The sequence below is a fragment of the Buteo buteo genome, chromosome 19, assembly GCF_964188355.1.
Source record: "Buteo buteo chromosome 19, bButBut1.hap1.1, whole genome shotgun sequence".
NCBI lineage: Eukaryota > Metazoa > Chordata > Aves > Accipitriformes > Accipitridae > Buteo > Buteo buteo.
In genome coordinates, this window is record NC_134189.1 from 2,093,308 (window position 1) to 2,118,030 (window position 24,723).

Below are 24,723 nucleotides of genomic sequence, written 5' to 3' on the forward strand. Positions count from 1 at the left end.
CAGGGTTCCCTTCGTCTCCCTCTTTTCCTTAAACCTCCCCATCCGACTTCCTCCCCGCAACCTCCCAGCACCGTGAGCCAGGCAGGCCTCCTGCTGGCTCCAGGGTGAGGATTTTGGGGGGCTGGGGTGCAATGCACTCTATGGGGAGGGAGGGTGACCGCGACCGTGCCCTGCCAGCGGCATCCCGCTCCCTGCTCGCACGAAGCCGAATCTGAGGACCCTTTGTAGCTCTGGCTCCCTTGCTATCCACTCAAACGCGCCTGGGAAGATGTAATCTTTACTGGTGTGTCATATCCAGTGCTGGTTAAAAACACATGCTGCTGCTTCCCTGCTGGCTAGGAAGGATTTCCTGCCATCGCTGAGCAGAGCTTAAAATCGATTTTGTTTGCTTTCCCTCCACCGCTCCTCCTTGCTCGGCCGGGCTGTGACGCCGAGGCCCCGGCGTGCCTGCGGAGGGGAGGGGGCACGGCACGGCTTGTGTCGGGTGGGCGAGCGCGCTGTCGGAGCCAGGAGAAAGCGGGTGTCTGAATTATCTTCTTTACGAGCGGTTTAGGATAAAGCGATGGTAGGGGAAGATTAAACGTAGGTATTTCTTTCCCGAATGGATGGCGTGGGCGTGCGGGGCAGAGGGCGAAGCGTCCCGCTGCTGATCGTGCCTGGGGTGGGAGAGCAGGAGAGCCGCCCTCCGGGAGGAGGCATTTCCACGAGCTGGAAGACTGCTGGTTTAATTTTTAGGAGAAAGGCAAGGAGGGAAAGGCCCACCGGCAGCCCGAAGGACCCTCACGGGGCGGGGGGGGGGGATGCCGGATTGCGAGGTGTTGACCCTCAGGGTAACAAGAGGCTCTTTACTTCCAGCCTAAGCATTTTGTAGGGGAAAAAAAAAAAAATCTTCCCTTGGGCTCTCCCGGAGGAGCATCCCCTCGCTGGAGGCTCCCCCCGGGCTGATTTCAGCGAGCCCGAGCCTTGGCTGACCCCGTCCCCGGGGGTCCCGGGGGGTCCCGGGGGTGTCCCCCCCCCGCTCTTCCCCATCTCCGGAGCCCCTCGCCCGCTCACCTCCCACCGCCCGGACCCCTCGCACTTGCAGCCCGGGGAAGGAGGACGCCGAGGGTCGGGGAGGGAGGGGTCCCCCTGAGCGGGGCGTGGCCGGGGCGTGGCCGGAGGGCGTGGCCGGAGGGGCGGAGCGTGCGGCACCGCCCGGCAGCTATAAGCGCGGCGCGCCGGGGCCCCCCCCGGCACCGGTGTCGTTACCGGTGCCGTCCTTCCCCGCCGGCTTCGCCCGTCGGCCCGTCCCCTCCCCGACCCCTCCCGCTTTCTTTTCTCGCCGTCCGCGGGCTCGGGCCCCCCACGCCGCTGCCACCCTGAAGTTTCTGGCGGTGCTGCTGGCGGCGGGCATGCTGGCTTTCCTGGGGGCCATCATCTGCATCATCGCCAGCGTCCACCCGGCCGGGACCGCCGCCCCCGCCGCTCCCCCCGCCGCCGCCGACAATGACTCGGCCGCCGCCGCGCTCCTGCCCGCCGCCGACAAGGGGCTGGGAGCTCTGCACGGCCCCGCCGAGGCTCTGGCCAGCGCCGGGCCTCGGTTACCGGGGGGGCCGCCTCCTCCGCCGCTCTTCAGCCGTTTCGTCTGCACGCCCTTAAGCGCCGAGTGCCCGGTGACCGGCCCCGGGACCGCTCCCGCCCCCGAAGAGCTGTTGGCTTTGCGGAGCGCGGCGGCCCAGCTGCGCCGCACGGCGCTGGAGCAGAAGGAAAGGATCCGGATGGACCAGGAGACCATCCGGGAGCTCACCGGCAAGCTCAGCCGCTGCGAGGGGGGGCTGCGAACCGCCCCCCCCGCCGCCGCCGCCGCCGTCCCCGCCGCCGGGCTCCGCGCCGCTCCGCGTCCCGGCACTATGGGGCACCCCCCCGCCGAGCCCCCCGCCGTCCGGGAGCTGGAGGAGGCCGTCCGTGCCCTCCAGGACCGCATCGACCGGATCGAGGTGCGAGGGATGGGCTGGGGGAGCGGGGGGGGGGGGATGCTCCCGGGGGAAAGATGCTCCCGGGGGTCGGGGGGTGCTCCCGCACGTGCCGCGCCCCGGCCCTGCGTCCCCTCCCAAAACCAGCTCGTCCCCCTCGCGAGGCTTCGGGAAGGTTGTCCTTGCCTCGCTCTTCCTCGAGGTCTCTGCCCAGGGGCAGGGGGCTCGCCCTCAGCCCCTCTCTCTTCCCTCCATGCAGGGTGGTCCCAAGGGGCTGGGGCTGTCCTCTATCCCCCCCCCCCCCGACCCGATCTGCACCCAGGTAGGGCACCTCGCTCACCCCGTAGCACCCACCAAGGCCTCCACCGGAGCCGGTCGTCAGCTCAGGGCCAAATCCTGCCCTTTAGCAGAAAGGTAAATCCCATCCGACGCCGTCGCGGTTATGAATGGAACTTCTCACAAAGTAAAGTGCCGGTGCTACCTACTCAGAGCCCAGCACCCCTTCCCCGCACGGTCCCTAGGAGCTGTAGGGAGAAGGGGGCAGCTGGAGCCGCTCGCCGTGCCCATCACAGTGGCATCGGGCTGTTGGCACTTGGGATGCGGAGCCCTGGTCCCCGCTCTGTAGCAGCCCGGCAGCGTGTGCCCGGCAGGCTCAGCCCTGGCCCTGCCGCGAGCCAGCAGCACCAAAGGTTTACCATGACGCCTGCGATGGGACCCATCATAGCGTGCACGTGCGTGTCGATTTATTTGGGTCGATGTGGGCTCAGCAGTCACACGGACCTCGGCAGGCTTTGCAGAAGACGGCCGGGGCAGTGGTTTGGGCACACGAGAGCTGCCAGAGGGGAGTTATCTGGTTTCCCTGGGGGGTTTGCTCCAGATCCCCCATCTTTTCTGGGGGTTGTGTTGTCCCCTGAGGTCTGGCGGGGGCCAGAGCCACCTGCAAGGAGATTCCTGCAAGTCCTCAATGTCCTCATCTTCCCGTTTCATTCCCTGTTGCCCCTCTCCATTCCTTCCTGGGGCATGGAGCTGGGGCAGGGGGGGTGAGGCAGCACCCCATGGGGTCCCTCTCCCCAGTTTTGCTCTTCTGCCCCCCCTCACTACAGCCATGTGGGTGCAGTAGCAGCAGGCCACGGGGGAAGAATTCAGAGCCACTGAGGTCACAGGCTGAGAAATGAGACAGAGGGAGGGTTATAGTGATGGATGAGATATGAATGGAGATAGAAAGACGGGGAAAGGCAAGTAAACACAGGCACACGCCAAGGGAAAGAGCTGGAGACTGGAGGAAGCACCTGTGAGCTGCCAGGGTAATGCATACGCACGCACGAAAACACACAGACAGGCACGCGTGGGGAGCGAGGGACGGCTGAGCACGATGCCTGGAGCCCCACGCAGCCAAAGGGAGGACAGAGCCACCCCCAACCCCCCCTGCAGCCCCAAACAAACAGATTCCCACAGGTGGGATCATACAAAAGAGCTAAGAAATGCGTGTGCAGACAGCAGATGTGCTCACCCAGAGATAATGGGGAGGGGAAAAAATAAGCCCCTGCACACACAGACATGTGTGCACAAGGACCGGGTGATGCACAGTGGGATGGTGCCCGGCACAGCAGTTTGAACCTCGGGGAGCATCAGGCCTTTAGCTGCTCTCTGGTCACGCTCTCCCTGCTCCCTGTGGGGCTGTGTCACCCGTGAGCTGCCCTGGCCCCTCTCCTGGGGGTTCTGGCGATCGCAGGAGGTTTGGGGTGGAGGAGGATGAAGCTCCCAAGGGCTGGAGGAGGCTCTCCCGTGCCCCTGGGGAGTCTGAAGCGATGCTGGGTCAAGGCTCGTGCACACACACATACACACTGATGAGGAAGACAAGCGTCGCCAAAAATGTTCCCTTTTGTGCTGCCGGGGACTTGAGGGTCCCAAGGGTGCTCGGCAGGGGAGACGCGGCACCCCACAGCTCGGCAAGCCCTGCAGGCTCAAGAAATAAGGCGGCATGTCACAGGTGGGCTAGATTTCGGCTGTCCTGGCTCCAGCCTGCCGTAATGTGCCGGCCCGGTGACAGCCGAGCCCTGGGGTCGTACCTCGGCCGTGAGGCGAGGGCTGCCCGTCCTCCCCTCCCCGGCTTGTCTTTGCCCCTCCGTGTACGAGCAGACACCCCGAAACTTGACGACAGGGTGCTTGCATCGCCCCATCCCATGCAGTTCCATCAGTCAGGCCTGGGAACCTTCCTGGGGTACCCCATGGCATGGGGGGCACCCCCAGCCCCAGCAGCTCTCCTAAAGGGAGGCAGCGATCGCCCCGGCAGGTGATCTGGATGAGGACGGTCCCGGGATGACCGACAGCGTGCCGGCGGTTCTGCGAAACCTGGCGGGAGGGAATGAAGGAGAGAAAACCCTGGCGAAGCCCCAGGGGAGCTTAGTCTCGGGAGAGGGATGACAGAAAATGCCGGGAACCCCCTCCCCCGGGAAGGCTGCATCCCAGGGCATCTCCCAACGGGCAGCGGGTTTGCCGGCAGGGATTACTGCCGGAGGCTCCGGAGCTGGGATTGCGGGGAGGGGGCTGGCAGAAGATCGCTGATCTAATCTGGATGCTCTCGGCCCCAGCTGTAAGGCATAACAAGATTTATTGATGCGTCGAAAAACCTATTAAGTCATTTCATTCTTAGCTGTAGCAGCATGGTGGCCCGGGGAGGGACGCAGGGAGGGCCCCCACGGGCTCGCTCTTTGCCCTTCCTTGTTTTGATGGGGACGGGCAAGCACCGGCATGGTGTTCACACGGGGACATCTTCCTTTACCTCCTCTGACCCCCCCCAAGGCATCGCTCGTCTTTTCCTCGTGCGCAGCAGCCTGGCTGAGCTTTTTCCTCCCGGTTTCGACGGGGGGGGGGGGGTGTCCCCCGCTCTCCGCACGTGCTCGTGTCTGTATGCTCGGGTGCATCTTGGCACGCAGAGCTGGGGGGCCCAGATGCTGCTTTTCCACGCTTTTAATTAGTGCTGTAAATGGAAACGGAGCGGTTTTGGAGGGGGGGGAGGGAATCGCCTCAGCCCCATGGGCTGTGCCGGGGTGCAGATGCCCTCCTTGTCCCCATCGTCCCTCGGAGGGGAGCCGAGCGGGTGAAGGGGGGGGACAGCCTGACGGACCCGACCTCAGCAAGGCTGTAACAGCCTGTTTGCTCCTCAGCCGGCGTGCGGCCGTGCCGTGGTGGCTGGTGGCCTGGCTGCTGGCAGGAGACCCTCGGGTATGGACGTGGGAATGGAAGCGAGGTGGCTGCCTCCCTTCCCTCTCCAGCAGGGCGGAGATGGAGACCCCCAGATCGTGACAGCCCCAAGAGAGGTTCGAAGGGGATGGGAGCAGCGGCGAGCTCTCCTCTTGCGAGGAGGAGGGAAAGGCCGATGCATCCCTGCTTGTCCTCTACCTCGGGTGGTCCCTCCTGGAGTTTAACGACCCCTGAGCTCCTGCCTGGGTCCGAAAAGGTGGCAGGGTCCCAAAAACGCTGGCACGGAGAGCGAGCATCCCGATGATGTGAGCCGATGCGGGGAGGATTCGTGGGTCTGGGGAAGAGGATGGAGCCGCTGTGTGTGCACACCCAGCTCAGCACCGTGACCCCCGGGATGTGCCGGGACATCCTCCCGTCAGCATCGTCCCCGGCTCAGCAGCTAAGGTGGGCACTCGCGTGCCGGCAGCCGAGGGGGAGCAGCGGGGCCCAGATTTGCCGGTGCATTAGTAAATGAGGCTCTGATCTCCTTACATAAATCAAAGTGCATTTGCTGACTGAGGGCTACAACCCGAGCGAGCGTGTGCCGACGTGGCCCCCATGGCCCCTCGCCTCCCCCTCCCCACCCCCCTGCCAGCCGCTGACATTTAACATGATTAATATTACCTGGCATCTTTCAATCTTTTTTTTTTTTTGCTGGCTCCGATGGCCAAAAAGCATCGAGCGAGCCTCCCCCGCACCCGCTGCCCACTCCCCTGCTGCCTGCGCGGCAGCAGATGGGAAGCCGGGTGCCTGCCGAACAGCCGGGGAGAAGGCGCTTCCCCCCACTCTCCCCTCCCCAAAGGTCACTGGTAGATAACAGCTGCACAGCTAGCATTAATAATTTGGCAAATAATTTGATTTGGGAGAAAGATGCTCAAGTGGCAGCTCGGAGATGAGGAGGATGGTTAGGGGATGCAGCCCAGCTTGGCGTTGGAGGGACCACCCGGCACGTCCCAGCTGCGGTGGGGTGGGATGGGGAGGTCTGGTCTCCTGTCCGGTTGTGGTCTGGTTGCGGGGATGGGGATGGTGTCTGCTGGGATGCTCCTGGGATGATGGAGTGGCCCCCAAACTCTGCCAGGGGAGGGTACCGGCTGCATCCCTTGCCAGGAGGAAGATGGGGTCGGCGGTGGTTCAGCCGGCTGCGTGGGTCCGGCTGCCGGTGCCCCGGCTGCTGGGCTGGAGGGGCCGGGGAGAGCTGGAGAGAGGGATGGATGGGGAAAAAAAACAGGAAAGGGGAAGGAATTGAGGAAAAGGGGAGAGACAGTGTGTGCGTGCGTGGAGGGGATCATCAGGAGGAGACGGTCTGAAGCCAGAGAAATTAAAAACCTATAGGGAGAAAAGTTACAGAGGGAAGAAAGTAGCAACAAGGAGAAAAGCAGGAGGAAGGGGGAGGAAAAAAAAAAGCGCTCAGTCACTACTGAATAATGTAGGGCAGGCTATCGGGGGCTAGCGAGAGCGACAAAAGCTCCCAGCCTTTTCTTTTTTCGTCATTAACAGATGGAGCCGTGCATGAAAGCAGGGACGTAGGCTCCAAACCCGCAGCTCGAGCAATCAAAAGCGTGCGGCAGACAGGAGCGTGCCAGCCTCCGCCGCAGCCAGGCGGCCTGAAGGGATGAGAAAAGCTCTCGGAGCCCACGGGATGCGGACGAAGAGGCGAAGGCGACCCCCATCCCACCTGCGCTGCCCCCACTAACACAGCCAGCTCCACTTGGATACAAGCGTGGGCAGCCCCGGGTGGGAATTATCCCTGCCAGGAGGATGAGAATTAACCTTTCCTTCCCTCCTGCCATCCCTCCCCTGCCTTTCAGCCAGCTGCACCAGTGGGTCCCCAAGACCAACCCCTCCTCCCCCCGCAAAAAAATGGCTAAAGCCCCTTCCCCATCAGCTAAATCCCTCCCTGTTTTATGGAGACCAAAGGTAGGACGCCCTTTGCTGGCCGCTTTTCCCTTCCCAGAGAGGTTTTGCTCTCCGCAAGAGCATCCCAGCACTGCCGGAGCAAGCCGGCAGTGAGAGCTGGCGTTTGGTCAAGGCTGGCAGATGTCCCCTGCACAACCTTTCTTTTCTTGCTTGGTTTTGGTTCTCTGCATTGTTTTTTCTTGCAAAACCTGTGGGTTTGCCCCAGCAGACCCCGCTGGAGGCTCTTCCAGACACCGGGGCGTTGCACCCTCCCTCTTATTTGCAGCCTGAGCATGTTGCTGCTCGGTGTGGGGCCATTTGTGCTCACACCAACACCATCTTCTTGCTCTCCCTCTCCCTGCTACCTTCTCCCTGCTGTTCCCATCCACCAAGGTTGCATCCTGCCCGGCCAAACCCAGCTTTCCTGCAACCTTCCCCTTCCCTCTGTTGTTCATGATGGATAGCAAAGATCTGGGGGTGACATCGGCGGGCATCCCCCCCTTCGTCTTTGTGTGCGTGATCATTAGGTCCTGTCCATCCTGGAAAAGCAGGATATAGGGAAGAAGAAAAAGCTGGAAGCCACAACCATAGATGAGTGTGGTGACCTCCTCCAGGCCAGCTCCAAGGCCGGGGGGGCCTATCCAGATCAGCAGGGATGGCATCACTCCGTGTCCCACCTTTTTACTGGCAGAGGCCACCATGGCTGCTCTGGCACCTTCAGGAAGGTCTGGCAGTGTGGAAAAGGTGGTCACCATCTTTCCAAGCCCGTGGCAGAGAGCGTAATGTCCCAAGGATGTGGAGAAGGGAGAGGGCTGCTATTTATGGAGAAACCCCAGGAACATGGCAAAGGGCCACCTTCTCCCTTCCAGCCTGGTTTTCTTCCAGCCAGGATGGGGCCTCCCAGCGAGGTGGGATCTGGGGTCCTTGCAGGGTGCAGTAGTGGCTGGGAGCATCCTTGCCAGGTGCCCGGTTTTGGATCAGCCAAGGGAAGAATTTTGGTGTGGGTTTTAACCCTGATGGGACAAGACGTGCTCGATATCCTCAAGTGATGGGTCACCTCTTGAGGACCGGAGGACCTACCGCTGGCCCCACTTCTCTGTGGCATCCCGATGGCCCGGGAGAGGCTGGCTAATGCTTATGGAGAGCTACCTGCCCGACCTGGCATGAGTGCACGCACCCCCGCGTGCCGTCTGAGCTGGGCTAAGAGGATTACAGCCCCGTTAACGTGCTGGCCGTGGCAAAGCAGCCTCACGTGTGGTGGGGAAGGGGAACTCCAAGCTCCTTCCCGTGTTGTCCCCTCCTCGTGGGAGGCTGCCTGTGGGAGCAGAGCCAAGGGATGGCCTGAGGGCCCGTGCATCTAATCCTTGCTCTGTCTCCGAAGCAGCAGAAAGTCGTTAGGAGCAGCCAAGCTTCGTTTCACAGTAACGAACTCAATGGGGGATCTGAGAGGGGAGGTACAAAGTCAGCTGGAGGCTCTTGGGGAAGACCCTGCTGCAGATGCGGGGTTGTGGTCCCAGCGCTCCCCGTGGCGGTGCGGGCTGGGCACGTCCTTATTTAACCTCTAACGGTGACACCACGCTGAATTTTCTCTTTTCTCCCTCCATTCTTCCCCTGTTGCGGCTGCTGCTGAGTGCAGCAGGAGCTGCCAGCCCGCACCAACGGCTCGTCGCCCACCGCCCCGGCGCTCGCCCGCGATGCCCTCCACACCAAGATGGAGCAGCTGGAGGAGCAGCTCCTCTCCAAGATCCTGACCCTGCAGAAGGAGCGCCAGGCCGCCAGCACCGACCGCAGCCAGCAGCAGCACGACATCGAGAAGGAGCTGAACTCCCTCCAGAACCGGGTGAAGGAGCTGGAGCATGGTGAGCCCTGCCCGACGGGGATGGAGGTGACACGGGGGGGTACTGGGACAAGCCACCCTCATCCCAATGATGGGTGCTGACCCTCCGCTCTCCTCCCCATCCTCGGCACGCAGGACCACCAGGCTACAGCCCTCCTGATGCCTTCAAGGTGACCATCCCGGTGCAGAACAACTACATGTACGCCCGCATGAAGAAGAGCCTGCCGGAGCTCTACGCCTTCACCATCTGCATGTGGCTGAAGTCCAAGGCCCTGGCGGGGCTCGGCACCCCTTTCTCCTACTCTGTCCCAAGCCAAGCTAATGAGATCGTGCTGCTGGAGTGGGGCACCAACCCCCTGGAGCTGCTCATCAATGACAAGGTCAGCCCAGCGGCAGGGGGGACGGGAGGGAAGCCCCTGCCCTCATCTCCCCTGCTTCAACCCCCCCAGCAAAATGATGCTCCTGGGGGTACCGGTGTGGGGGAGCTGGGAGGAAGGGGCCCGGGGTGGAGGGGGAATGCAGGAGGATGAGGAGGATGGGGAGGATGGCTCGCTGGGGAGGGGGTTGAGAGGGAGAAGCAGCGCATCAGGATGTCTAGAATTTGGGGTGCCGCCGGGGGGGTGCAGCGCTTGCTCTGCGAGGGGCTGGGGGGACACCGGGGTCCCCCAGCACTCCCACCGAGCACCGGGCTCTTGCTCCTCTCGCGAAGGTTGCCCAGCTGCCGCTGAGCCTGAAGGACAAGGCCTGGCACCACGTCTGCGTGGCGTGGACCACCCGGGACGGCAAGTGGTCGGCGTACCAGGACGGCGAGCAGCGGGCCGCCGGCGAGAACCTGGCCTCCTGGCATGCCATCAAGCCCCAGGGCGTCATCATCCTGGGCCAGGAGCAGGTACGTGCCAGCCTGGCACCAAAACCCGCCGGTTCGCATCGCTCCGGCGCGAAGCCGAAATGGGGCGAGGGTGGCGTGGGCGGGAGCGCTCAGCGTGGCGTGTTGGCAGCTTGGGCGAGGGGATCTCCTGCCTGCTCATCTGACATCCGTGCGGCCACACGCGTTCATTTTCTTCTCCTCTTCCTTCTCCCTTACCCCTCTGTCCTCCATTTGCTCCCCGCCTTGTCTTCTTGCATCTCCACCACGCATCCATCCCCTCCCCTCCTTGCCTTCGGGCATCTCGCTCCGCTTCTCCCCAAACTTCTCCTTCTCCCTCTTGCCCTGTTTGCCCACTGGATGCGTGTTCCTTCTCCTGTCCCATCCCCTCTCCCGCTCTTTCCCAGGACACGCTGGGCGGCCGCTTTGATGCCACGCAGGCCTTTGTGGGGGAGCTGGCGCAGTTCGGCGTGTGGGACCACATGCTGGCGCCGGCGGAGATCCTGGGCTTGGCCAACTGCACCTCCCACCTCCAAGGCAACGTGATCCAGTGGGACGACCAGGCGGTGGAGGTCTTCGGGGGTGCCAGCAAGGGGGGCTTCGCCGCCTGCGAGGAAGGGAGGAAGGCATGAGCGGCCCCTCGCCCCCTCCCCAGTGCCAAGGAGCCCGGTGGCAGCCCCGAAACAGGGAAGCCCCCTTCTCCCCTCCCAGACCGCCGAGCCTCGCCATCACGCCAGGGCAATGCTCAAGCCCCCCGTGCCGGCGTCCTGGGAGGGACGGGGGGGGCCCTGGCAGCCTCCCTCTTGCTCCTGTGCCAGCGGCACGGCTTGTCCCCCCGCTCCCGGCACGTCTGCCCCCGGGTCTCGCCTTGCCCCACTTCTGTTTTGGGAGGACCTTGCCATACCCGCAGGCATCTCCGGTATGGTGAGGGTCCCTGCCTTATCAGCCCCAACGGGGAGTGGGAAGGAGCCCTCCCTCTGCCCCAAGTGTGGTCCAGCCTCGGTGGGATGCCAGCGTGTGGGCATCCCCTGAGCACATCCCCTTTCCTTAGTTATTTCCTCTTTCCTTAGTTATTTCTAGTGCTCTGCTGTCTGGTTTTGTGAGCCCGTACTCCAAATGAACTCAAAGGCTCGTCCGGGAGCATCTTCCCCTCCGGCTCCATCCCCTCTTCTCCTGCCTCCCTGCAGGAGAAGCCCTGGGGAGGGCTGGAGGAGGATGGTGGAGGGTCGGCAGGGCAGCACGTCCCCCTTCCCCTGCCTCCGCTGCCTGTTTGAGCAGGGCTGCCCAAGGGGAGTCAGGTTTTTGAGGCAGAGGGAAGCAGCGCAGGCCCCCCCCCCCCCCCCCAAACTTGTTGGGGTCAGTTGGCCACCGAAGAAACAGGGGAGGAAGGGGCAAAGCATCTCCTCCAGCCCGGGCCGAGGGGGAAGGAGTACAGCACTGCCATTGAAGGGAGCGAAAGCAAGGAAAAAAAAAAAAAAAAAGAGAGACAGAGGATGATGGTGGGTGGAGGAGTCCTGCCATCCGTCCCCTGGCCTTTTGGGCGCTGGAGTGGGTTGCTGCCCTTGCCTCCACCTGGGTCCCCTGCTTTGAGCTGCTCCTGGCCAGGGATGGGGCCACCGCTGGCCTTGGAACTGGGAGGGCGATGGGGTGGGCTGGTATTTTCCCCGTGGAGTGCCTGAGAATACGCTGTTTCCACGCTGCGTGGTCACCAACGTCTCAATACATGAGTGTATGTGTGTGTGTGTGTTGCGGGAGGGGGGGTGTGTGTATTTTGGGGGTCTCATGGTTGCTCAATGCGGTGTCCAGCTTCCAGCGCTCCCCCCCCCTACCCCAAGTCCCACTTTGCGATTTTGGCGACGGCTGCCCCCGCACCCAGGGAGGGGTGGTGTGTGTGTGTGAAGTGGGCAGGGGGGACAGCCCCACCACCCAGCATCACCCCCCCAGGGTCCCCACCAGTGGTGGGGCAGCTCAGCCCACCTGGGGGGGACATGGCGGGGACGGGGCGCAGCCCTCGTGCCAAGTGGGAAACACCGTGACCTTCGTGCACCCCACCGAGCTGCCCCCCTCCTCCTCTTCCTCGCTCGCTCGCGCGCTTTCTCTAATGCACGTTCGTGAAAGGGGCCCCTGACGCGCGCACATGTTGGGACGTTTCTTTTGTAAAGCTGATCGTGAACAATAAACGTGACGTTTTCTGTTCGAGCCTCCCGCGGGGCGTGCGAGGTCGCTGAGGGGACCGGCCGGCCCAAACCGAGGTGTTCTTCCCTGGGACGCTCAGGGTGGCATCCCTGGAGGGAGATGGCCGGGCCCGTAGCTGCGATTACAGAAATACCATCACGAGGGTCTGGGTATCGTTGCCTCTGGGGCTGGGGGGTGGTGTCACGGTTTGGGCATCCCTCATCTACCCCATCATGAAGCTCCATGGGGTACAGGTGGCTGCTAAGGGGTTGGGGGAAGCACCTCTCCATGGAGGAGGAACCCCCCCGTGCCGACGACAATGGGGAAGCAGAAACCAGTGGGAAATCACAGCCTCCAGGTCAGACCGTGATGGCAAGGAGCTCACATCAGGTATAAATCTAATTAAGTACTAGTAATGAGCTCCTGACCTAGCTAGGCACAAGCCAATTCACCCTCAACATGGCTCTTGGAACCGCCTGTTCTCGAGCAACCCCCGGCCAGGTCTGCATGATGCTTTTGCCCCTCAGTGGGTCCTGTCCCTCCTAGGAAAGTCACACCCTCACCAATATTTGGGGAAAACAGAGCATAAAGCCAGAGGACCCGGTTTTCCCCAGGGCCCTGCCATTGCTGGCATGCTGAGCCAGGACCGTTCCCCCCCCCAGCTCCCTCTTCTCCTTCTGGAGGGTATTTAATACTATAAGACAAAGCCTGGGGCTCTCACCTTCAGTCTTTTGGCACATCTTCTCAAAGTTCAGAGTTTTTTGAAGAAAAAAAATAACTTTGAGTACATCGGCTGGAGCACACACTTAAGGGCTTTGCTGAGCTGGAGGCTCAGCCCCACATCACTAACAGGAGGGGGCTCAACAGGTGACCTCTGCTCCTGCGCCCAAATAACAGCAGCATAATTAGGAAGGACAACACTTTTTAGAGGAGGAAATGTCCAAAACCGTTGCTGGGGGTCACAGACTTAGGAGGTGAAATGGGGGGTTGGAACTGGTCCAGAAGACCCTCCTATTAAAACCGCAGGAGCCCTGCGAGGGGGGCTTTCGGGGCTGCCAGCCAAGGCAGAAGACATGCGGGAGGATGAACAAGGATGGAAACAGCCTGGCCACTGCTCTAGGCTATTGGCACAAAACCCGTCTCCTCCGGAGCCCGGAAACCCATCCCACGCCGAAATCTGTGTAACCCCCGCTCAGAAAAGCAGAAACAAAGGGGACACCGGGACACGCTCGGGCAGGGACATCGGTGCTGCCCTCCGCCTCCTCGCCAGACGATGCCGGTGCGATCCCGACTCCAGCCGTGTCCCCGGGACGTGTGGATCTGTCACTCCTGGGATGGGAGAAAGGGGGGAGCCTGGCGGCACAGCTTCTGCAGGGCAACCTCCTCTCCCTGCAGAGGTTCACAGCCAGTTGGACAGACCAGGGGGCATGCGGGAAAACTTGATATAATTTATCCAGGCATTTTAAAAGCTTACAGCAAACATCTCTGTGTAAGGCTCTTCAGGAACCGAAGGCATTACGGAGAGATTAGAAACTCGTTGGGAGACAGAAAATCAAGAGTAGGAATAAATATTTGATTTCCATCCTGCCCTGGCTCTCTGCAGGAAGCAGCGGCTGCTTCTCACCCATCTAGGGAGGAGGAAAGCAAGACGGGACCATTTATTTTTGGTAAGCTGAGCCTTTCAAGAGCTGCAAACCTGCAACAGGGCTTAAAAGGTGGAGGAGACAACAAATCAATGGCGTTGCTGGCTGGAAGGAGTAATTACAATGACTTACACATATTGCTTGCTTCTAAATTAACCAGGAGCACTCAGGAGAAGCCCTGCATCTCTCTAAGGGCAGCCGGTTGGAAAACAACACGTCACGTGCAGAAGAGACGCAGAACAACAGTCACCCTTGGTGGAGGGGGGGTTAAAGAAGGAAAATTTTAACAACGGTGCGAAGAAGGGGTAGGTGCGCTCAGCTGGGATGCTGCGTTGTGTCCGAACACCTGAGATGGGGAGGGGCGGGGGGGGAAGAGGGAAGGAAATGGAGGAAACCCAAGAGGCAGGGACACCGTCGGGCTATGGCAGTTCCGCAGGGGCTGGCACGAGAGGAGACAGCAGGGGAGACAGGCGGATGCGATGGATACCCCCTGCGTGGTCTCCTCTATCTCCCCGCCAAGGGGCAATTAACACGCTTCAAGGGGAAGAAAGGGCCTGCCATTTCCCTTCCTAATCCGCAGGACTCGCTGCTGCAAGGCTTTCCACGGGCCAAGGGCTTAGCCGGACTCAACCCACTCCTCCGCCCCTGCAAAGGGCTTTGTCCTGCAGCAAAGACCAGGTCAAACATGGCAACGGGAAACCTTCAGGCCTGATGGCTATTATCGGGTTTGAAAAGAAAAACGCTGCAATTCCTGAACCCCTCCAGCCCCTGCCTGGCTTTCTGGAGGGCACCACCCACCGTGCAGGCTCTGCCTCCCCGGGAACAGGGGCAGCCCTGGGACCCCCACCTCGGGGTGGGCTTTGGGGAGCTCCTGTGCTCCCCAACACCTGCAGCCTCAGCTTTGGGCTCACGGGACACGGCTCCCTGCGGCGTGTCAACCTCCCGGTCCCTTCAAACCAGGTCAAGCCAGGCCACGCTTTGTCCCCCGGAGGTGACACTTCCGAAGCCCCCATTACCCAAGCTGCCCTAGCAATGGGGGGGCTGCCTTTAATTGCCTTCCTGCGCCTCTCCGTCCTGCCGTGAGCCTCCTCCGCTCCCTCCCCAGGAAGGCTCATTAAGACTCGTGCAGCACTTGCACGGGGAACGCGCCGTGCTTCCAGAGCATCTGGCACGGGAACGGCCCCCGCACGGCTGCTAGTGCTGCGGCAGCAGCAGTTACTAGAGGTACTAGTTATGGGACCACACGTGGAGCATCGCCTTGACCAGCAGACCAGGGGATCCGGCTGTCCCAAAGCGGGTTGCTTTCTCCTCTGGAGCAGAGGGCCGGGCTGCTTTCGGCTGCCGCCCGTTCCCCACATACCAGCACCCCCGTCTCTGCCTTCCCTCAGCTCAACGCAACACGGTGGGTCTCTGATCCCAGCAAAACGCGGCTTCAGCATCTCCACGGGGCCTCCTAAGAGCTCCTCCTGCCTCCAGAGAGCTGCGACCATCTTACCCACCCTGGGGCAGCTACGGGGCGGACTTCAGCGTGCCCCAAGTCCCCAGCCTGGGCTCTCTGGTACTACCCAAGGCAGCATGGAGCAGTGCCTACCCCCTGGGCTGTGGCTGACAGCAATCTCGAGCCCCCCTGCTTTATCGCAGAGAGGAGAGGGGGCACAGCAGGGCCTGTGCCCACGGGGACAACGGGGAAGTCCCAAAACCTGGCAAGAAGAAGCCAAGAAAAGTCTGTGGGTGCCCTCCACCTGACGAAGAGCCAGCCTGCTGTCTGGTCTCCTCCTACCATCAACAATGGAGGTGGCTAAAAGCAAGCATGGGGCAGTATGTATATTATATATCTCTATATTTTGCAGTCAGCGGTTACATTTCTGTTTCTTAGCTAAGGAGTACAACACAATCTAACATCGGGCGGCAAACGGCACTTCTTTGTTTTAACGCATTTCACCATGGCTGCCAAGGGCAAAAGGTTGAAACAGTTTCCATCTGTGATCAGTGCCAGATAAGAAAGGACCAGCCAGAGCACAACAACGATTACAGCTCCGTACAGATCCAGAGGGGTGAATCAGACCCTTGCTCTGGACTCGTCTTCACCTACAGACAGGCACCTTGTCACTCAATATCGAAACTAAAGACCAGGTGATGTGAAGCCAGCCGTGTATCTGCCTTTTGCGCTGCACTAGCAGCTAAGGGACTGGCACATGTTTGCTGTGTTGGCCCAACAAGGCTTTGACCAGCTTGCAGTGCTGTAGAGAGGCAGCCCGTGGAAACCCTGCACTTGAGGGTCCAGAAAAGAACTGCCCATATTTTGCTAAGCCATAGCAGACGGGGACAGGCGAGCGGGATGCTCTGCTTCCTCAGGAAGTATCTCTACCTTGCAGCCCCGCTGCATCACCCACCACAATCACAGAAACCACGGCGTTCCTATCTTTGGGCCCTCTGCAGTTGGGGGTTTGGCCATCTTTCCTTAGCTTTTCACCTAGGAGCTGCTGATGAATAATCCTTACAACCAGTCCCAGCACTTCCCGAGGGAAACACTCCCTGGGGACACATTGATCAAAACCAAAGTACATTTAATTGAACCCAGAATCACATACACATGCGCGCTCACCCCGCCTCCACACACACACGAACAGAGGCATACGCACACAAACACACCAGCTCGCGCCGACTTGCTGCTTAGTAGCAAAAGTGGGTGAACTACATAGGGATTAAAGCATTAAAAAAAACCACAGCAAGAATATGATGCTTGAAAGTGCTGTGTCCCCAGAGAGATTAGAGTAGCTGCCTGGAGATAAAGTAATGATGATGGAAAGATCTTCTTCCTCACAGAGATTCTATTCCTAATTATCTCCTCTGCAAAAAAAAAAAAAAAAAAAAAGATCTCCCAGCTTTTATCTGTCTCTTGACAGATTTTAGCTCTGCGCCTGCCCTGTTGCAAGAGGCTGATGCTTGCTGAAAGGAGAAGAAATCAGCGCAGGAGGTAGGAGCTGTAGGAGAACGAGGGGACAGGAGGCAGTGCTTCATTTCTGTCACCACCAGCAGCGAAGGCAAAGGGAAAGATGAATGATCGCTGCAGCGTTGTCTTTCTGAGCCCAGAGCCAGCTCTGCTGCCTCCACCGCTGCCTTGTCAGGCAAACGACAACCAGGAGGTCTGATTGACTGTTACACCAGCAAAAGAGACAACAAGATGTCTTCCCTATGGTTATAGGGCAGAGGGGGGTGCTTGGAGATTATGGTGAGGGAAGAGGACTTCTTCACGAGCTGGCAGGGGCAGGAGAGTGCCCAGCTTGTTCCTCCCCCGCTCTTCTCCTTCTCAGAGAGCTAGAAAGCAATTATTCTTTCAGCAGACAGCCAGCAATGAGGACATTTCAGACATACACCAGCCAAAAGACTGCATGAAAGATCAAGCCCATGAGCCACCCTGCAAGACAAGTGAAGGGCCCTGATGGAAACCCAGGCATCATGCCCAGCAACTAGGGCTTTGCACAGGAGAAGTTTTTCCCCTCGGTATTATCGTGGCGCTTGCTGCTTCTCCACCTGTATTAATTTCAGATGAATACAATTGTAGACCCCCCAAGAAACTGCTTAAGCCCTGTTTTAAAGGCAATCAGTGTTTGGCTAGCAGGATGGAGAGACAACACAGGTTTCCCAGAGAGCTGAGAGTCAAGGAAAACCTCAAAGCAAACAGACATTACAAATATAAAGGCCATGGAAGGCAGGAGGGGGTCAGTGAGCTCAGTGGGGATGGGGGCTAGCGTTATAGGAGCTGTTTGCAAAATCATGACCCATCCTCACAGACCTTCACCTTCTTTCCAGTTGCACCAACATGCAAACACGAGCGGTTGCCTCTCCCATACAATAAAAACACATCTAAAGAAAAAAAAAACTGAATTGCCCCAAACTGCTTCAATATTTATCCTTGCTGTTTAACCCAAAAGGTAGAACGAGGCCCCAAAAGGGTTTTAAGCCAGAAAAATACCGCGTCTCCACATACAAAGCGGTTCGGCTGCAGCTCAGAGCCTGTCCCTGCAGCCTGCCCAGCCGAAACCCACCCCACCACCGTCAGATGGAAAGGGCAGGAAGGCCGGGATCCTCCTGGAATCCCCTTTTCCAAGCCCAGGCCGGCGGGATGGACACCCTCCCCTCCCAGCAGCTCCTGACCCAGCCCTGAGGGCGTCCCACCGAGGGGAACAGCACAGGCCCGGGCCTGGCTCTCACGGGGGCACAGCTGCGGCTCCTACGGGCCTTTCCCGCTCGCCACGGCGGGGCTGTTTAACCAGGGACCCCCCCCAGCCCCCGGCGATCCCCTTCTCCTGTCACTCAGGGCCAGGGTCGGCGGCGGGGGAGATCGGCGAAGAACAGGCGCCGCGCGGCCACCCTAACCTCCACCGCCCGCCTAAGCCCCCTGGAGGTAGCCGACAAGGCAGCCCGCCAATCAGAAGCCCCGGACCGCGCACTCACACCCAATGGACGGTGAGGTGGGTGGGACTTCCTGAGCCGGTTGCTATGACAAGCACGGCTCTTCCTTAGCAACCGGCGCTGGGGCGGCGGTGCGGGCCGCGGCGGCGGCGCAGGTGAGGCGGCGGCCGCCGGAGCCCCCTCGTCCCGTTCCCCCTTGCTCCGCTGAGGGCCGTCTTCCCGAGCCTACTTGCCCTTCCTTTCCTTCCCTCCGTGGCGGCGGGCCGGCCTGAGGGGGCCGCTTCGGGTGTGCGGCCCGCTCGGACCGTCTTCCACCACCGCTGGTGCCCGGTGGTTCCGATCTCTGTTCCACCACCCTACCTCCGGTCGCCGCCGGGATTGTGGTGTGTCTTTCCGAACTCACAGCCGGCGGGCTGCTCCCAGACCATCTCCCTGCCCTGTCTTTTTAACCAACGCAGCCGTCCGTCGGTGGCTTCTCCCCGGGGAAACAGCCACCGGCCCGTGGGGCAGGCCCCAGTGGCCTGCCTTGGTCCCACGGTCCCTTGTGTGAGAGCCGGTAGTCTGTCAGAGTTAGTGCTTTAGCCAGCAACTCTGCGTTCTTGGCATAAACACTTGGTCCGTGTTGCCTGATGCTGTGTTTGTTTTGTTTTTCCCTTTAATATGGGATCACCCTTGCTTCTCCTGGGTAGGAGAGGAAGGTGCTTTGTTCTGGATAAGAGAAGCAGGGGGAAGACCACGGTGAAACGTTCTGAATCTGCCAGTCAGACAGTGCTGTGCCTCTATGTTGCCCAACTAGAGGCTGGTTGGTCATTAGGCCCAGAGGTATGGTCCGGCGTTTTCCCATACGGTCCTCACCAGCTGACAAATACTTGGGGACATGAGGAGCAAGTGCACAAACCAGACCAAGATGTTCCTGTTAAATATTTCTGTCCAGACATGGACGCTGGTTCTGTTCCTAAAATACTCATACCCTTCGCTTGTCATGTGCATTTTGAAACCCTCGCAGTTAATAGCGTTCTGGGAAAATCCTTTTGGAATTAATCAATAGACATAACGGCTGATGTATTGTTCTCCCCTCCCTTGTTGGAAGCTGTACCCTGACTCGGCTCTTTCCTCAAGCTCGATTGGTGCTTCTGGGAAAGGCTCTGGAAGCATGGTTTATGGAAAATGATACATTTTTAAAATTTCTTTGCATTAATGGTCAGTAAGATAACTCTCTAAGTGCGTGGCATGTGAAGATGGTACTGAGAAGCAGTAAGTAACTGGCATGGGACAATATTCTCGTAATAGTTTCATTTGCCTTCCGTTTTAATTGAAAGCTTTCTTTCTCTTTCCTGTGTTTCTTGTTGTTTAAACAGTGTCCTCTGGGCCGAGACATTTCCCCTCCTGCTGAAGCTGCTCTGCCTGTGTTCACAGAGCCGTGTTCCTCTCAGCTGCCTGAGCTGTCTGCACTACAGCACCTTGCCGAGCTCCGGGCAGCCCCTCTGCCCCTTCCCGGGGTCACTGTGGAAGGGCCATGGCAGACACCGGGGAGGGGAAAAAGGAGGAGGCTGATTATAAAAGACTTCACAGCTTTCCACTGATTAGGGTAAGAAAAGGCATGGATTACGCATGTTACAGATACAAAATTCTACCTTCATTCTTACCAACCTTCCACATTAGAATTTCTCCCACTGAGTAGTTGCCCTGAGAACGCATGTACTGATGGTCCTGTGGAAGGATCCCAGTCATCGCTGCTGCTTTCTCCCTGTCCTTGGCCTCTGTCATGTATTAGCACTGTTGTTCCCCACATCAGCCACGGGAAGCCTGGGACAAAGTGATCTGTCTAATAGACTGAACGTGCTGCTTTGGAGCCCTCTCTTGTGTTCTGGATGCAGCTTGCTTTTTTTCCTAGAGGAGCTGGTATTAAAGATCTTGCTAGCCAGCCCGATAGCAGAAGAGGAAGAAGAGGCTGTGTAATTTAGACTTCTTTGTTATACTTATAGCAGTAATTAGGGACTGTGGGTGGAGCAGTAGTAACGTGCTTTCCCTTCATTTTATAACAGAAAAACTGACAAGTGTGTTTATCTCCTCCTTTAAGCTGTGCTTCCTTAGTGCTAGTCATAGTGTTAGGTAGAGAAGCACTCCGCATTGGCTGGAACAAAGGAATGAAGGGGTCAGTTGCAATGCAGTAAGCTATGTTCATATTTACTGTTCTCTGAAACAGTGGAAATGCTTGGCGTACGGACAAGCCCCTGTTGCTGGTGATGCTTCCCACCTTGAAGCAAGCATTAACAGGGACTAGCTGCCTTTTGCCCACACCCAGCAGTCTAGGTCCCTGCTATAGCCTGCGCGAAAGGGCTACTTACTGTTGTCTTGTGCCTAGCTCTTATTTTTCTGCTTAGTTCTTCTTGTTTGTTTGCTCTTTCCAGCACACAGACATGCCGGAGGAGATGCGTGTAGAGGCCATGGAGCTGTGTGTCACAGCATGTGAGAAATATGCCACCAACAACGAGGTACTAGACAAATCCCAAAATGGGCAGCCTTCAGTTGCTGTGGCTCAGGGTACCTGCAGGAGCAGGGCTAAGGGTGCAGGACAGTGTGGTGTCAGATCCTGACATCCTATTACTCTCTTTCTGCACTGAGCAATGGTAGAAGAAGGCAAAGAGCTTGGCTGGATCTCCGATTCAGTTCCCTTTGTCAGCAAGATCCATAATAGCACTTTGCTTTCCTGCAGGAAGCAGAGATTAGTAGCAATGCTGCCTCCCAAACCTTACCTCCTTCCTGATCCTGCCTTGCCTGTGGCATGCTTCCACTCTGGTCGTAAAATGCCCTGTGTCCTGAGGGCTTGGTTCAGAACTGTGTGGAGACAGGCCCTTCCCGTCTGTTCTTCAGCATTGAGCAAGGCCGTCCCCATTGAGGTGGGGAAGAGACTTTTGTTTTGGGGATGAGTACATGAAAGTCTTTGAACCTTTAGGTACAGTCTGTTAAGTCTTCCTTTTTGGCTTTCCTGAAAGAAATTCCTGAATTTCCCTTTTTCTCCTGAATGAAATGATGAGACTGTATAAATGGGCGGTGATGCAGAAGTTACGGTCTTTGGAAAGGTTGCCTTTTCCTTTGAGAACTAATAATAAAGGAAAACGCACCTTGCTCCATGGGCAGGGCACAGACTGCTTGTTGCCAGAGCAGTTTTGTGTTGGAGCAAGGTAAAGCTACGAAGCCAGAGATTCCTTCTGTCCCATCCTGCCTGAGACACCACATGTCACTGCAAAATCTTCCTCTCTCCTTTTTTAGATCAAGCAGGGTGTGATCTGAGAGAATCAAGCCTTTTAAAAGTCAGCCTAGTTTCAATGTTTTGGTAATTAGCTGGAGGAAAAAGAAAAAAATGGACTCCTGTAAAAATAGCCGCAGCTTAGTGACCTGAATCTCCTCTCATGCTCACTGCACCCAGCATAACTCTATCAGCATCTACACCAGAACTCTTGCTTCAGACTGTGTGAATGAGAGAAGTGATTGCTAGATGCAGTTCTTTAATTTCTCCTAGCTGCTGTGTCAGAGGCTGCTGAAAACAGAGATACCTGTTTTACCCTTGGGTGTAGCTCTGGGGAGCTCCCAGTTCCTGCCGTGCAGCTGCTATACCTGTTGCCCATTGCTTGAGTAGTCTGTTAAAGGGAGAAGATGACTAGGGGGGTGTTTGCATAAAAACTCACTGCTTGCTCTGTCTCACCCTACACTTTCCTCCTTAACATTTTCCTCCTTAACATTCTCCAGAGTGCTGCCAAGATGATCAAAGAGATGATGGACAAGAAATTTGGGTCCTCCTGGCATGTGGTGATTGGGGAAGGTTTTGGCTTTGAGATCACTCACGAGGTGAAGAATCTGCTGTACATGTTCTTTGGTGGCAGCCTGGCCGTGTGTGTCTGGAAGTGCTCCTGACATCTGGCCGGGTCCCAGACTCGCTGCATACAAGAGATTTCTTCCTTCTCTTGACAGGTTTTGTACAATCTGGAGGTGGGGCTTTATTTTTAATAGTTAAACGTCAAGATTTTTTTTTTTCATACTGACGTAACAGTTCCGTGGGATACATATACTTGGTGCGTGTGTGTGTATAAACTTGCTAAGCTGTCCTGTCCTTGCTCGTGGGATTTCTCATCTGTCTGTGGCTCTTTCCTTGGTGTTTGAGCCGAAGCAGGAAGGAGGTGGGGAATAGGTAATCTCACGACACACTGTAGAGCCATACAGCAGTGCTAGGAGGGGGAAGCAAAAGAGAAAAGGTGCTATCTAGCCCTACGGGTTTTTTTAGCTCCCATTTGTTCCACATTGTGTCCTCTCTTCTCTGCCATCCCCACTACCATGTGGTACGGCTCTGACCAGCACCTGACTCTCCTCCCTCCAAATGCCGAGAATACCTTCTTCCCCTTTCTAAGATGTCCAAACATAACTGGCAGTGCCAAGGGTCTCCCTTTGGGCTGCCTGTGGAGGTGTTAGCCATGGGAAAGCAGACTCGGCTTGCCCTTCCCCTCTTCTTTTGGGAGGGCACAACAGCTGAGCTGTCTGGGTGTAGGAGGTTGCTATGCAAACTGCCCCCTCCTTTCTCACCCACCACACGCTGAGATAGCATGAAAACACAGGCGGCTGACGACGCCTGCAGAGTGGGTGAGAACTCTTCATAAGGCTCAAATGCCTCCCTGTCAGTTCTTGGGGGTGTTGCAAGTGCTGTGTACTTTCAGCATCTTGTTTGGAGGCTGGTAGAGGAAGGAGGCTCCATGTGAGATATCACTTGGTCATCGGAAACCTAATGTCTTTTTGGACTTGTGTTCTTTTAGCCTGTTTCATTTTTTTTTAAAGCTGTCAATGTTGGAGGATGGAATGAACGTAATTGTATGTTACGTATATGGCTTATTTATATAAATCTGGGGAACTGTTTTTACAATAAAAATTTAGTAAAATGCTCTTCTCTATGTGTGTTCTAAAATGAAAATCCCAAAGTGGAGGACAAGAAGAAAAGGTAGTTCAGGAAACATAGAAGTAAGCAAGCAATGATGTAGCTTAGGCGGAGGACAGTGACGAGTCTCCATCCCGCATATTTCCTGGGTGACTTGTCGGTGCCAGAGACACGCTGTCACCCCTCCCGTTCAATTCCTTTCACCAGTGCAAGCTGTGGTGCTGAGGAAGGTTGCCAGGCCCCCAGAGCTGCTGGCCAAAGTCCTCAGTCCACACCGCTGTCTAAGCAGTAGCAGCAAGGGAGTGTACCTGTGTCCTCTGCCCAGCCAGCATGCCTCTGCTCTGACCTTCAGGGTCTCGTATTTGTGGCATCCTTGATGTTCAGACTTCCTTCTCGGAATGTCGCTAGCAGTACCATTGGCACCTTGTCTTTTATGAAAGGCCACGCTCTAGCCCATAGTTCAGTTCCGAAGGACCTTTCTGCATTAGTGCCTGTGGTGGATCAAACTGGTGGAGGGTCTTCCAATTCCTTTTGTTCCTTCTGTGAACCTCGGTGTGATGCTAGAGATGTCCTTCCTCCGTTTCATCATGTCAGGAGCTCTTCTACAAGCCAGGAATTAGAGTAATATGAAGACAGCTAGAAATTATTTCAAATTTGGACCATCTGTGCTGGCTGGGCCTGACATGCTCTCACATAATTCCTTATCAATCAGATGGAAGGGAATGGTGGCAGGGGGAGGACACTTAACTGGTATCATAAGGTAGCTGGCGCCATGTGAGGTGGACCACAGCAGCAGGATTGCTGTGCAGTGTAGAAGAGTCCAAATCCTTTGAGCTGTCTCTTGGTGTGGTTACTCTGTCTTGCTCCAGCTGGCTGCCTTTACGTGAAGATAGATAGCACTGTTGACTGGCACTTCCTGCAGCTGGCAGGTGTAAAAGATTATTTTCTCTTCCACAACTTTCTGTCTCCTCTAGGTTCAGAGGAAAAGGTAAAACCAGCGTCTTTGGAATGCCCAGCATTGGAGCACGATGATACCCTTCAGACATACCACAGCCACTTTAATTGTGCCTCTTTCACACTAATGAATAATTAACTGCTCTGTGCGTATGCACAGACACGCTGGTCATGGGTATCTCTGCAGGGTCGTGGTGACCCACAGATGATCGCAGGAAGCTGCTTACCTCAGCACACAATCTTTTGGCCTTGCTGCCAGTTTGTTATCTCTTTGGCCACCGGCTGACCAAAGCTGATGTCTCTGTGACCTGCATCGGCAATAAGCGAACGCTGACCCCTCCTCAGCCTTCTCGAAGCACGGGCGTGCAAACAGATTGAGGTGAGCTAGGTGTGAATTTGCAGCAAGTCAGCTCCCACACTGTAACTCCCCCAAGGTAAGTGCAAGGTGGCTCACAGGAGAGCGGCAGGCTATTTTTGTTTCCAAGGCTAACAGCTTTCCCACAAGAAGTTACCACAAAGAAGCCAACCTGTCTTTGCTGGTTTGCGTGCCCATCATCGGCACTGTGCACGAAAGCGCACACCTCAGTTTCCCAAATTCAGCTGTGCATGTCAAGGCCCCTGCTCTGAGGCAAGTGTTCAATTTTCAGACCCGTTGCCAGTTGAGCCATGCTGCACTGGCCCCTGTGTGTTAGAAGACTTTTGCCCTCCTCTTGCTGTTGAACTGGCACATTTTGGGGCACGCCTGTAATTTTCGGGCGAGTACAGTTTATGGATCAGAGATGGTCCCTTGTCCTGTGTTTTCCCACAAAAAAGCCCCC

The 24,723-nt window shown here is 57.7% G+C and overlaps 2 protein-coding genes across 2 annotated transcripts; both read left to right on the forward strand.

The window, feature by feature from the left end:
* Nucleotides 1-1,246: 1,246 nt before the first annotated feature.
* Nucleotides 1,247-11,992, forward strand: NPTXR (neuronal pentraxin receptor). The gene is made up of 5 exons (XM_075051111.1): nucleotides 1,247-1,976; nucleotides 8,728-8,950; nucleotides 9,064-9,308; nucleotides 9,638-9,817; nucleotides 10,201-11,992. The coding sequence occupies exons 1-5, from the start codon at nucleotides 1,392-1,394 to the stop codon at nucleotides 10,423-10,425; spliced, it is 1,458 nt and encodes a 485-aa protein (XP_074907212.1). The 5' UTR covers nucleotides 1,247-1,391; the 3' UTR covers nucleotides 10,426-11,992.
* A 6,134-nt stretch (nucleotides 11,993-18,126) lies between these two features.
* Nucleotides 18,127-22,088, forward strand: DNAL4 (dynein axonemal light chain 4). Its single transcript, XM_075051219.1, has 4 exons — nucleotides 18,127-18,182; nucleotides 19,386-19,615; nucleotides 20,439-20,522; nucleotides 21,778-22,088. The coding sequence occupies exons 2-4, from the start codon at nucleotides 19,544-19,546 to the stop codon at nucleotides 21,940-21,942; spliced, it is 321 nt and encodes a 106-aa protein (XP_074907320.1). The 5' UTR covers nucleotides 18,127-18,182; nucleotides 19,386-19,543; the 3' UTR covers nucleotides 21,943-22,088.
* Nucleotides 22,089-24,723: the final 2,635 nt, after the last annotated feature.